General features: G+C 38.6%; 1 protein-coding gene across 11 annotated transcripts in view; it reads left to right on the forward strand.

Annotated features, from left to right (window-relative positions):
- The window catches only part of Armc3 (armadillo repeat containing 3), a 101,991-nt gene that overhangs the window by 24,378 nt on the left and 63,980 nt on the right, over positions 1–13,633 (forward strand). For 8 of the 11 annotated variants that reach the window (XM_021240437.2, XM_021240440.2, XM_013077864.3 and 5 more), the window contains 3 exons: positions 7,781–7,849; positions 8,084–8,259; positions 10,467–10,661. In XM_021240437.2, the coding sequence (XP_021096096.1) occupies positions 7,781–7,849; positions 8,084–8,259; positions 10,467–10,661 (440 nt within the window). Of the gene's footprint in view, positions 1–7,780; positions 7,850–8,082; positions 10,662–13,633 lie in introns of those variants that run through there. The other 3 variants (XM_021240441.1, XM_021240442.2, XM_021240443.2) reach the window with 3 other exon arrangements.

Below are 13,633 nucleotides of genomic sequence, written 5' to 3' on the forward strand. Positions count from 1 at the left end.
TGGGCTGGAACTTATGGTCTTCCTGCCTCAGACTCCCAGAATGCAGGAGCTATAGGCATGTACCACCATGCTTAACTGGGATATTTTAAAATATAAAAAACATGTACAGATATGTACACACAAAAACTCCTCTCAGAGTTAATAAGTTAGTATGTTCTAGTCTTAAAACTCATGACAGCCCTCATCATCTCTTAAAATCAGAGTAATTTTTCTTAATAGTGCAATGTAATTTGCCTGCCTATGCATAAGTTGTACTTAATACATATTTCACAGTGAATGAAGCCCAGAGTAAAGTTTTGATAGATAGTTTTGAAACTTTAGACTTTACAAAAATAAATTTAGATGAGTACATGTACTCTTAAATCAGATCTGTTACTTGCTTGGAATATTTTCATAAATGTATTTGATATGGTGGCATAATGGGATTAATTAAAATATGCTATTATGTCTGTGAGAATATTAGTTTGGCCAAAACCATGTTAATAAAAGTAGGTATTTTTTAGGAGCACGATGTATTTTCCATGTGTAAGTCATTTCCTTATGTTATAAGGAGTATTTTGAGTCAGTTGATAAAAGCCTTGTACCTCACAAGAAGTTTAAATGTTACTCTTAATGGACACAGAATTGCACCATGAAGCAGGCTGTTAGTAATAAATGGGTGTCTCTGTCAGGGTCTGGCTAAAATCATACTTTTCTCCACATACCATAGTCTCAGCAAAAACAAGCACAGATTTCCCCCTACTTCCTGTTCCCCCACCCATTTCCCCTGGATGCTGTGTGATGGCCATGGGGCTTCTGACCCCATGGTGACCAGCAGGGCGTGTGTATTGGCATCTTCAGGGACACTGATGAGAGAGGAGGGAAGAGGGCTCCTTGTGGAACATTGCATGCTCAGCTCTGGAGACTTCCTACAGGACTCTGTGGGCCAGGGTCCCCAGGGACAGGCAGCAATGTCAGAAGCCCTGATGGTGGCAGTGCTGTGAGGCAGGGACTCTGGGATAAGGACTCTCACATGGTACGGATGTCCCACCAAGTTAGGTCACGATCATAACACTAATTAGCACTTCTATAGCTCTTCTAATGTGCCAGAACTGTTGTAAGTGCTGGTTAGATATTCTTCTAGTCCTAAGGAACAGCAAGAGGTTGGTGCAGTTATTCGTGTTAAAAGAAGCAACTGAAGCACGGAGAAGTAAAGTAACACAGTGATCACTTATATCATGAGGCCTTCATGAGTGTATCTCAGAGGTTACTTGTATAATAGTTCTGCATTAGTGCCATATCAACTGTAGAACCAAAAGCCAAAAGGAGAAAGCAGGAAACCAAGAAAGGGAATATTCAAAATGTCTTGTGTTGGAGCTGGGGATTTAGCTCAGTGGCACCGCGCCTGCCTCGCACGTGCAAGGTCCTGAGTTCAATCCCCAGGGCCAAAAATAAAATAATAAAATAAAATAAAATAGTAAAATGTCTTGTGTTTCATTCTGTTTACACACCACAGAATTTGAGGAACAAAGATATTTGTAACACCTATTATGTAACACTTTGGTTTTTTTCTTTTTAAAATTAATTTTATTGGTATATTTTAGCTATACAATATAATGACATTCATCACTGGAAATTTGCACCTTTACATAATCTCTCTTGGGTCTTTTGTTGTTGCTGTTGTTCTTACTTTTGACCCATTCCCCTGCTCTCTCTTCAACTCCTCCACCCCTCCCTATTTACAAAGACTTTGTTTCCATTTTTTCATTTTCTCATATTAATTCCATTCCCTTCTTTCCTTTCCCCAACCCTCTCACTTCCCCTTCTCGTTTGCCCCTTTTCTTCCTATTTGACATTAGTTATTATACCTTCTAGTCCCTATTTACACTTTCAGTTTCTCACACTAGAGAAACTATTCAATATTTACACAGATGTGTCCTATTTATTTCACTTAAGAGTATCGCCTCAATGTGCATCCATTTAGCAATAAATGTCTCTAATTTTCATTTTTTATGGCTGAGTAGTACTCCATTTTATTTTTTAAAAATCACATTTTCTTTATCCAGTCTCCAGTTGATGGGCAGTTGGGCTGTTTCCAAGTTTTGGTTATGACAAATTGCGTTGCTATGAATATGGGTGCCCCTATATCACTGGTGTATGATTCTTTTAATTCTTTGGGGAAGATACCCAGCAGGGGAATAGCGGGGTCAAATGGGACTTCCAGTCCTAGTTCTTTGAGGTATCTCCATACTGATTTCCACAGTGGTTGCACCAGTCTACACTCCCACCAGCAGTGGAGCAGGGTTCCTCTTTCCCCACTGCCCCATCAGCATTTGTTATTGGTTGATTTCATGATAGCAGCCATTCTGCGGTGAGGTGGAATCTCAGACTTCTTTTCATTTGCATCTCTCGAATGACCAGTGAAGTTGAGCATTTTTTATATGTTTATTTGCTATTTCTACTTCTTTGAGAAATGTCTGTTCATTTCAGATGCCCATTTTTGGATTGGGTCTTTAAATTTGGGAGGTCTGATCTTTTTAAGTTCTTTATAGATTTGAGATAGGAGACCTTTGTCTGAGGAAGAGCAGGTGAAGATTTTTTCCCACATTGTGGGTTGTCTCTTCACACTGCTGGTGGTTTCTCTTGCTATGCAGAAGCTTTTTAATAAGAAGAGATCCCATTTGTTGATTGTTTGTGCTAGTTCACGGGGAACTGAGGTTTTGTTCATAAAATCTTTTCCTACACCAATGTCTTCAAGGGTTCTACCTAACCTCTGTTCCAACTGGTTCAGACTTTCTATTTTAATATTTAGATCTTTCATCCATTCTGATTTCAGTTTAGTGCATGGTGAGACATACAGGTCTAGTTTTAATCTTTGGCAAGTTGAAGCCCAATTTCTCCAGCACCATTTATTAAAGAAGCTGTCTTTCCTCCAGTGAGGGTGCTTGGCTCCTTTATTGAAGATGAGATGGCTGAGTGTGTCTGGCATTGTTTCTGCATCTTCTAATCTGTTCCACTGGTCCTCAAGTCTGTTTCTTTGCCAGTACCATGCTGTTTTTATCACAGTAGCTTTGTAGTAGAGTTGCAGGTTGGGGATTGTGATACCCCCTGCCATGTCTCCATTACCTAGCATTGCTTTTGCTATTCTGGGTCTCTTCTTGTTCCAAATGAATTTTTGGATTGTTTTCTCGAGGTCTATGAAGTATGCTGCTGTGATCTCAATTGGAATTGCATTAAATCTATATAGCAGTTTTGAAAGTATGGCCATTTTCACTCTATTAATCCTTCCTACCCAGGAGCAGGGGATGTCTGTCCATTTTCTGATATCATCTTCAATCTCTCTTTTCAGAGTGCCATAGTTTTCAGAGAAGAGGTCTTTGATTTCTTTCATTAGGATGATTCCTAGGTATTTCAGTTTTTTGGATGCTATTGTGAAAGGAATTATTTGCCCTATTTCTCTCTCAGTGAGTCTGTCATTTGTGTAGAGGAAAGCTATTGATTTTTGTGTGTTGACCTTGTAACCAGCTACTTGACTGAATTTGGTTATTAAGTCTAGAAGACTTTTGGTGGAGTTCTTGGGGTCTTCTATATAGAGTATCATGTCATCTGCAAATAGTGACAATTTGACTTCTTCATTTCCTATCTTTATTCCTTTTATTTCTTTCTCTTGTCTAATTGCCATGCTAATGTTTCCAGAACTATATTGAACAAGAGTGGTGATAGTGGACATCCTTGTCCTGTTCCTGATTTTAGTGTGAAGGATTTCAGTTTGTGACCATTTAGTATGATACTGGCTGTTGGTTTTTCATAGATGGCTTCTATCAGTTTGAGGTAGAGACCATCTATTCCAATTTTTTGTGGGGTTTTTATCATAAATGCCTGTTGGATTTTGTCAAATGCTTTTTCTGCATCTATGGAGATAATCATATGGTTTTTGTCCTTGGCTCTATTGATATAGTGTATTACATTAATTGATTTTCGTATATTGAAACATCCCTGCCTCCCTGGGATGAATCCCACTTGATTAGGGTGTATGATCTTCTTGATGATCTTCTGCATTCTGTTTGCCATTATCTTATTAAGGATTTTTGCATCTATGTTCATTGGTGAGATTGGCCTATAGTTCTCTTTTTCAGTTGGGTCTTTCTCTGCTTTGGGGATCAAGGTGATGGTTGCTTCCAGGAATGAATTTGGGAGTATTGCTTCCCTTTCAATTTCATTGAAGAGTAACAGTAGTGACAGCAGTTCCTCTGTAAATGTCTTGTAGAATTCAGCAGTGAAGCCATCAGGGCCCGGGCTTTTCTTAGTTGATAAGTTTTTAATTACATTTTCAATTTCATTGGTTGATATTGGGTTGTTCAGAATTTTTAGGTCTTCTTCGTTCAACTTTGGTAATTCATATGTATCTAGGAATCTGTCCATTTCTTCTGTGTTGTCCATCTTATTGGCGTATAGGTTCTGGAAGTAGGTATTGATGATCCTCTGGATTTCTGCTGGGTCTGTTGTAATTTCACCCTTTTCATTCCTAATTGCATGGATTTGGGCCTTCTCTTTCCTTTTTCTGACAAAGTTGGCTAAATGTTTGTCAATTTTGTTGATTCTTTTGAAGGACCAACTCTTGGCTTCATTGACTTTTTGTATCATTCTCTTAGTCTCCATTGCATTGATTTCTCCTCTGATCTTTATAATTTCCTCCCTTGTATGAGCTCTGGGATTATTCTGTTCTTTTTTTTCTAGTAGCTTGAGGTTCAGCATCAGGTTGTTTAATTGGGCTTGTTTTGTTTTCCTAATATACGTATTCACTGCTATGAATTTCCTTCGTAAGACTGCTTTCATTGTGTCCCATAGATTCTGATATGTTGTATTGTCATTGTCATTTAATTGAAGGAACTGTCTGATTTCTTCTTTAATTTCCTCTGTGACCCATTGGTTATTCAGAAGTGTGTTGTTCAATTTCCACGTGTTTATGAAATTTTTCCTGTTTCTTTTGCTATGGATCTCCAATTTCATCGCACTATGGTCTGATAATATACAGGGGATAACTTCAATTCCTTTGCACTTACTTAAACATGTTCTATGTGTGAGTATGTGGTCTATTTTTGAGAATGACCCATGGGCAGCTGAGAAGAATGTGTATTCTGATTTTGTGGGGTGGAAGACTCTGTAAACATCTGTTAAGTTCATTTGTTCAAGAGTTCGATTGAGTTCTGGTATTTCATTACTTATTTTTTGTCTAGTTGATCTATCTATTTGTGACAGTGGGGTATTGAGGTCCCCCTCTACAATTGTATTAGTGCATATATGACTTTTCATGTCTGTTAGTATTTGTTTTATATAGTTGGGAGCACTAGTGTTTGGTGCATAGATATTTATGATTGTCATCTCTTCCTCTTGGATTGTTTCCTTTACAAGGATGTAGTGTCCTTCTTCGTCTCTCTTAATCAGTGTTGGTTTGAAATCTACTTGATCTGCAAAGAGGATAGCTACTCCTGCTTTTTTCGGATTCCCGTCACATGGAGTATTGTTTTCCATCCTTTAATTTTCAGTGTATGGCTTTCCTTTTGAATTAAGTGTGTTTCTTGTATGCAGCATATTGTTGGATCTTGCTTCTTGACCCATTCTGCCAGTCTATTTCTTTTGATTGGTGAATTGAGAACATTAACATTGATGGTTATAACTGAAACGTATTGACTTGTCATTGCCATGACTTTTTCTTTTTGTTGGGTTCTCCCCCTTTACATGTAATTTCTTGTCATGCCAGATGGGTACATTCTGCTTTGCTTCCTGGGGTTGTGATCCTCAATGTCTGTTCCTAGGATATTGTGTAAAATTCTTTGGAGTGCTGGTTTGGTATTCACAAAGTTCCTAAGGTGCTCTTTGTCATGAAAGTATCTTATTTCTCCATCCATTTTGAAAGATAGTTTTGCAGGGTACATCAATCTGGGTTGGAGGCTGTTTTCTTTTAGGGCTTAGAATATGTCACTCCAAGCTGTTCTTGCCTTGATGGTTTGTGTTGAGAAGTCTGCTGTGATTCTGATAGGCTTTCCTTTGTATGTGATTTGTTTCTTTTCTCTGACTGCTTATAGAACTTTGTTCTTCTGTTGAGTTTCTGGAATCTTAACAATTATATGCCTATGTGTAGATTTTTTTTTGATCAAGGCTATTTGGAGTCCTATATGCCTCACTTATCTGTATGTCAAGCTCTTTTCCCCTGCTTGGGAAGTTTTCTGCCATTATTTCTGTGAAGAGGTGTTTTATGTCATCTGCACTCTCTCCTGTTTCTTCATTGAGCCCAATCAGTCTTACGTTATTCTTCTTTGCATCATCTAGCAGCTGCTGGATTGATTTCTCATGTTCCCTTATAATTTTGAAGCAATTTTTCTTTTCCTGGTCATTAATTGGAATCTTATCTTCTGTATCTGAAATTCTGTCCTCACATTGGCTCATTCTGCTGTGTAGACATTCAATGGAGTTTTTCATCTCCTGGAAATCTATTTGCGTCTGTTTTATGGATTCCATTTGTTTCTTATGTTGGGATTCCATCATGTTCCTCAGCTCCTCTCTAGATTTATTAATCATGTCTTGCACTAGGGACACAATGTCTCCTATTATCTGAGAAATTATTTCTGATTTCATTTTTCCCAGATCCCCTTTTGTTGCCTGTTCACTGGGTCCAGGTGGTTGAGTATCAGGGTGTTCCATCTCATTTCCCTTTGGGGTTGCTGTAGGTGATCTGGAAGTCTGGTTTTGAGACTTATTTACGTGTTTTCTCATTTCGACTGGGGCGGGGGGCTGTTAGCGCCTGCACGGATTACCTCCTCTGAGCTGGGTGAGGTGGGCCAGGGGCCTCGAGCAGCAGTAGGGATGGTGACCCAAAAGCCCTTTCCTGTGGGCTGAGAGCAGCTGGAGGGATGGTGGCCAGGAAACCCCTTCCTCTGGACCAGGAGCAGTGGGATGGTGGCTCAGAAGCCCTTTCCTCTGGGCCAGAAGCAGCGGGACAGAAGGTGGCCCAAAAGCCCTTTCCTCTGGGCTGGGAGCAGCAGGAGGGATGGTGACCGGGAAGCCCCCTCCTCTGGACCAGGAGCAGTGGGACGATGGCTCAGAAGCCCCTACCTCTGGGCCGGGAACAGTGGGACTCAGTACCTTGGTCTGGTGGTCTGGTGTCCTCTGCATCTTTGTATTGTGGAATCAGGTGGCTGCCTGTCTGCAGTGGGGTGATTCGGTATCTTCTGCGTGACTCAGGACCTCGGTAGGGCGTGCACAGACCTGCCTTTCTGCAGTGGGCTGATTCGGTGTGTGTTCTGCGCGACTGGGGACCTCAGTAGGGTGTGTCCATGTTCAATAATTAAATGGAATGGAAGCAATCAAAATGTGTTCATGGAAATAGGTTATGGTAATTCTTATTTGCATTCTGTACAAGTTTTATTAATGTCAAAGTTTATAAGTACCTTCTCATCAAAACAGAACAGAACAACTATTATATAATAAATGGGTAGTGTAAAATAGCTCACCTTTACTGCTGTGTATTCTAGTCACATTTTGTACTGCTTAGGCTATCATTTTTGGTGTTTGGAAGGAAGCATAGCTCAGCATTCAAGGGGCATGGGTTAGAGTCTGTGCAGGGTCAGGCTGACCTTGGCAGGAAATCTGACCCCACTACTCATTTGTTGTGTGGTTTGGTACTTCAATTTCTGTACCTGTGAAATTGAATTGTGATGGTACCTATCTCTCAAGGGATAACAGTTCAATAGACATTGCGATTATTATTGGTAATAAATAACAATGTTCTCTTTCTTTGTAGATGATGTTAAAAAATTGCTAAGGGAGTTAGATGTCATGAATTCTGTTATTGCCCAGCTCACTCCGGAAGGTAACTTTGTATTCTACATCTACTGCAAAAAATGGAACTGGTTTCTTTTTAAATGTCTTATTAAATGACATATTGAAAATAGTTCAGAGCTAGCAGTTGTGAGTTGTCATTAAAATCTCAAGTCACGGCTCAATTTTGACTTTTTGAAAAGGTGAACTGTAAGCCAGATTTTCAGAGCTGTGTTTTTTGAATAAACATTTAACAGACTTGTCTTATTTATTTTTTGATGCACAGAAGAAGTAGTTATCCACGAGTTTGCTAGTCTTTGCCTAGCCAACATGTCCACAGAGTATACCGGTAAAGTGCAAATATTTGAACACGGTGGATTAGAGCCTCTCCTCAGACTGCTGAGTAGCCCGGATCCTGACGTGAAGAAGAATTCTATTGAATGCATTTACAACCTGGTACAGGTAAGATTAACTTCTAACAGCTGTTTTGATGGCTGGGTTTATATAGCTCAGTGGCAGAGCGGTTGCCTAGCATGCATAAAACCCTGGGTTTGATCCTGATTATAAAATTTATTTTCCTATTAAGAAAAGGAAGGATTTTTAGTATATGCGCTGCTGAAGAGAGCACAAAAGGAAGGATTTTTAAAGCTCACCAGTTCTGTATCATCAGTTCTTAGTACATTTAGTATTTATCACTCAGAAAAAAGAATGAAAGTTTAATGTAATTTCAATTTTCATATTTTACAAGTAATTGTCTTGCACAGAAGAGTTAGAAATGTGCTTCTATTTAAAAAATAATAGAATGGTGTACAGATTAGTGTGGGACGAGGCTGGATAAAATGTGCCTCTTGCAAAGTGGGAAATCTAAGATTCACGGTGAACCTGGGAGGGGAGCTATTGATCTGACACTGAGGGGCTGAGCACATTGGGTGTGATGCATGCCCTTTGGATTAGACTAACTTCTGGTGATTTGAGGATCCTGGCCAGTATTCACTGTTCACAATGGCAAGGTGCTACCTCACGGGCACTGTTCGCTCTGGGCTGGAGGCTGCTGTCTCCCCTCCCCCACGGTCTGGTCCTTTGAAGCCCTCTCCCCACCCCACCCCACCCCACCCCACCGCAGCAGATCAGTTTCCTGGGGCTTTTATCAGGTCCTCTGCTTCTTTCCTGTTCAGGTTCCAGCCACATGTGTTTGATAAGCTTTAGATCAGCTGAAAACACAAAACATCATGTTAAATGGAGAGAGAGAGAGAGAGAGAGAGAGAGAGGGAGGGAGGAGAGGGCAGATGGAAGCTAGAGGGAGGGAAGGAAGAGGTGGGTGGGCTAAGTAGCTGGAACCCCCACCCTTAGCACCCCATGCAACCTGACTTTCGGGGCACTCACTCCTGAGAGTAAGCAGGTAGCTCGGCCCCTGCCTCCCTCCTCTGGTCACTTGGGCTGGACCTGGCCGAGCAAGCTTTCAAGCTCCTGTAAGTCGACTTGGGTTTTAATTTCAAGACTCCTTGCAGCCATACTTCCTCATATATTTTTCAGTCAAGCAGAAATGAAAAGCATGATCTCCATAGTTCCTAATAACAGCGTCCTAGTTAGTAGCACTAGATTATGTATATATTAGCAAAGCACCACAAACGGGATGGCTTAAAATGACAGAAAGTCCCAGTCACGAGGAGGCAAGTTCAAAGTCAAGGCGTCAGTAGGGTCACGACTCCTTCCTGGCCTCTTATCAACTCTGACAGTGTCTGTCAAGCGTGGCTCTCCTCCTGCAGCCCTCTGCCTCTGCCCTTGACATTGCTCTTCTAAGGACACCATCCAGGGCCTCCCTACTCCAGGGTGACCACATCCCACCTAGTTACAGCTTCAAGGACTCTGTGTCTGAACAAGGCCACCTTCTGAGCGCCTGGCAGACTCAACTCCTTCCGTAACAAAGAGCGACCTCCAACTTTCATGTCTAAAGGAAGCCGAATGGTAGAGGTCAGTTGAAGGATGGAGAGGAGAAAGGTAATCCATCATATTTTGGTGCAAAAAATATCGTGATTGATAGTCATAATTTGGGGGCTTTTTAGGGTTTCACACCCTGTTTTCTGTACTGCTCAGCCCAACCAATAACTCCTCCCCCCCACACCCACACAAAATTATCGATTATTGTCTAGACTGTAATGGCCCCTTAGTATCTTAAGGAAAGGTCATGCATCGGGATATGCCTCTGAAATTTGCGGGCATGGAGCCTTTCAGCAGCAGTGCATGCAGACAGGTATTTCATAAATAATCCCCTTGAAGGTAAGAATTGATATCATTATTTCATTGTATCAAATAGTATTTGAAGCAGTACATCAGAGTGTGAAAAGAATTTTATTATGCATAGATTTTATTGTAATGATATTTGGAGTAATAGGAATTTGCTGCCTAAAAAACATAAAAGATACTGCAAAAACCGCAGATCATGTTTATTTCCTGTTGTTGACAGTGTCTGCATAGTTAAAAATGAATATTTTGATCTTGTCAGTAGAAAGTTTTCTTATCTTTGTGACTTATTTTAGAAGGGAATCTGTAATAAAAGATGGGAAATTTGTAATTTTTAATGTTCTTTGCTGGAATATAGAATTTCTCCATTCTTGAGACTGTATTTTGCTTTAAAAATTACTGATGGGACCATTTGTATTCCATGTTAGGATTTTCAGTGCCGAACTACGTTTCAAGAACTAAATGCAATTCCTCCTGTATTAGATCTCTTGAAATCAGAATATCCAGTTATTCAGCTGTTCGCTCTCAAAATGTTGGGTGTTATTACAAATGATAAGAAGTCCCAGGCAATGCTAAGAGACAGTCAAGGACTGGACCACCTTATTAAGATCCTAGATACCAAGGTATTTGCAATGATTGTTCAATTCTCTGTGACAGAGCATATGTCTCCTAAATGTTATAAAATATGAACTGTGGAATCTTTTCAAATAAAATTGTATATCTAAGTATGGTACAAAGTATGATGAAGTAATTGGTTAATTGCTACATAAAATTTATTAGTCTGATTAAATCATGCTAATTGTAGAGGTCATTTGAAATTAATTTTTTTAAATAGCTTCAGGCTTAGAAGATTTTAAATGTTTAAAGATTTTTGTCTCTTATTTTTCTGATTTTCTGAAACATTTAGAATTAGTTTTTTAACCTTTATCTATAATGATTTTCTTTGGGATAGGGCAAGAAAAGTAATTTACTTTCCAAACACATTTTGAGAAATATTGAAGTGGAATTTCCATAGTTTCTACTAAGCTCCTTCGGAATAAATTTCACAGTTTAAGGATCTGTGTACCTTTTTCCAGTATCTCCCAGCTGTAAAAACCAATCTAGGAGTTTATTGAATACCATTTAATTGTCTTGAAGTGATTTAGATAATTTCTGAAAGTGTCCACTGGCTTAACTCCAGAGTGAAACCATCCATTGCTCCACTTTAACAGTTTAGTAAATTACATTAATTCTAAAGACAAAAGTCTCCTCTTTATGCCTCTTAGAAATTCAGGAGACAGGGATAGATTAAAGGAGATTAAAGCTTCCCTAAGTAGCAACTGAATACTGTTTTACACTATCCAATCACTAGATTTTTTTCCCTCAAAAACTAAACATCAGAGCTGACTAGTACAGAACTGGAAAAATAAAGTAAAATATAAAAGCAGTTCAGACACAGGTGTGTCTCTCAGCTGTGTGAATCTAGCTAGCTTTGATTTGTAGGTCTTATCTGTACTAGTATCTTGTCAAGCATTTCACATTTGTGATATTAACTCTAATAACACTATACAATATATATATGGTAGTATTTTATCCTACTTTTAAAATACAAACTTAAAATCAAAGAGGTTACTTAATTTGCCCTGTGTGACCCAGGCAGAAAGTGACCAACTATAGGAATAGCCTGGGTTTGTCTGATATAGTGTGGAATTTTCACCTATCTGATATTTTACCTGTCCTATTTTCATCAAAAAAGTGGAGGATGGAAACATCTAGTATGTGGTAGACACGTACTTTTGCAAATTTTTTATTTACTTCCTAATTCAAGAATGTGATATTTTTCTATAAAGTGAGAACAAGGATAATAATTGTATCCCTGTACATAGCATGTAATTATTATATTATCCATCCCATTTTACAGGTTAGAAAAATGAGGCTGACAGGTTAAGTAACTTACCTACAGTCACAGAGCTAGGAAATACATAAGAAGAGTATTTTTTCAGAATTGATGCATGTACTTTAGTTGGAAAAACTGAAATAATTACAGAGTAAAAAGTAGAAGTGGCTTCAGTGAGGTAAAAGATGCAGGTGTTTGCTTATGTCACTTCACCCTTGTCCAGAAAGTTCTAATCAGGGTGACAAAGTCAAGAAAAAAAGGAGTGCACAAAATAGAGACAAGACGAGAAGAATCAAAACTGGATTTTCTGTACATACAGTCATGGAATCTGTGAATGTAGAGACTATGAAACCCTAGTAGAACTAATATGTACATACTAAGCAGATTTACATTATATTATTATCTATAGATTATTACACCTAATAAGTAGATACATTAAGGTCACAGGATAAGTGCTCATTACATAAAAATTGACTATTTCTGTATACTAGTAATGAACAACTGAAAAGCAAAATAAATGCAATTCAATTTGCAGTGCCTTCCTGATCCATGAACTACAAGGAATTAAATTTGATAAAAATTTGTGCAAAAATGTATTTACCAACAAATACAAAACAACTTTTGAAGAAGGCTTAGAGATACAACATGCCTGAGAATGCAACACACAATATTAATGTATCATTTTTCACCACACTGCCTTTTGAGTTAGAGTTTTCAGTCAATTTTCATATAACAGTTTATTGATTTGGTTATATTTAGGCATGCCATTTGTTACTTATTTTCAGTTTGTATGATTTGTTGTTTTATTCTACTCTTCTTCCCTTCCTGCCTTTTGCCATGTTAATGTTACCTCTTTTTTTTTTTTTTGGTACCAGGGATTGAACTCGGGACCTTGTGCTTGTGAGGCAGGCACTGGAACCACTGAGCTAAATCCCTGGCCCTTAATGCTACCTCTTAATTTCTTTTCTGGTTTTCTTGTTAAATTTGTTTGTGCTTAGCAGTTGCTCTGATGATTACAATACACAACTCAAACTTAACTTAGTCTACATAGAGTTCATATTGAACTAATCCAGGTAAAGTATTGAAGCCTTATAACATTATATTTCTACTTACTTTTCCTATTCTGAATACTATTTTTGCTATATATTTTATATCTATGTGCATTATAAACTCAACAATGCAGCAGAATTAGTTTTTGTCTTGAACAGTCTTACATTGTACGTGCTTTAGGGAATTAAGAAAGAAAATTACATTTCCGTGTGTGTAGTGTTTATCAACTTATTGATATTTAGGGGTTTTTGTATCTACCCATATATTTACTATTTCTGGTGTTGATCATTATTTTCTGTGTATTCAGGGTGCCAGCTGGGCCATTTCCTTCAACCTGAAGAACTCCATTTAGCATTTCTTATGGTGCAGATATGCTGGCATAAATTATCTCAGTTTTTAACTTTATTTAAAAATATTTTCCTTTTTCTCTCACAGTTATGAAGATATTTTTGTTTATCACAAAATTCCTCTTTGACATATATCTTTTTCATTTAGAACCTTTCTGTTTCTTCTGAACATCATTATTCAGCCACTGAAGGGTTGGAAATTAGTGCAGTGTGTAAAGTGCTTGCCTAGCATGTGTGAAGGTGCTGGTTTCAATCCCAGGTACCTCACTGAAACAAAAAAAGAAAGAAAGAAAGTCAGCTGTTAATCATAACCCTACTCTCC

This window comes from Heterocephalus glaber, unplaced genomic scaffold (genome assembly GCF_053883595.1).
Source record: "Heterocephalus glaber isolate CG9 unplaced genomic scaffold, H.glaber_assembly_v1.0 deba00000768, whole genome shotgun sequence".
NCBI classification, from domain to species: Eukaryota; Metazoa; Chordata; class Mammalia; order Rodentia; family Bathyergidae; genus Heterocephalus; species Heterocephalus glaber.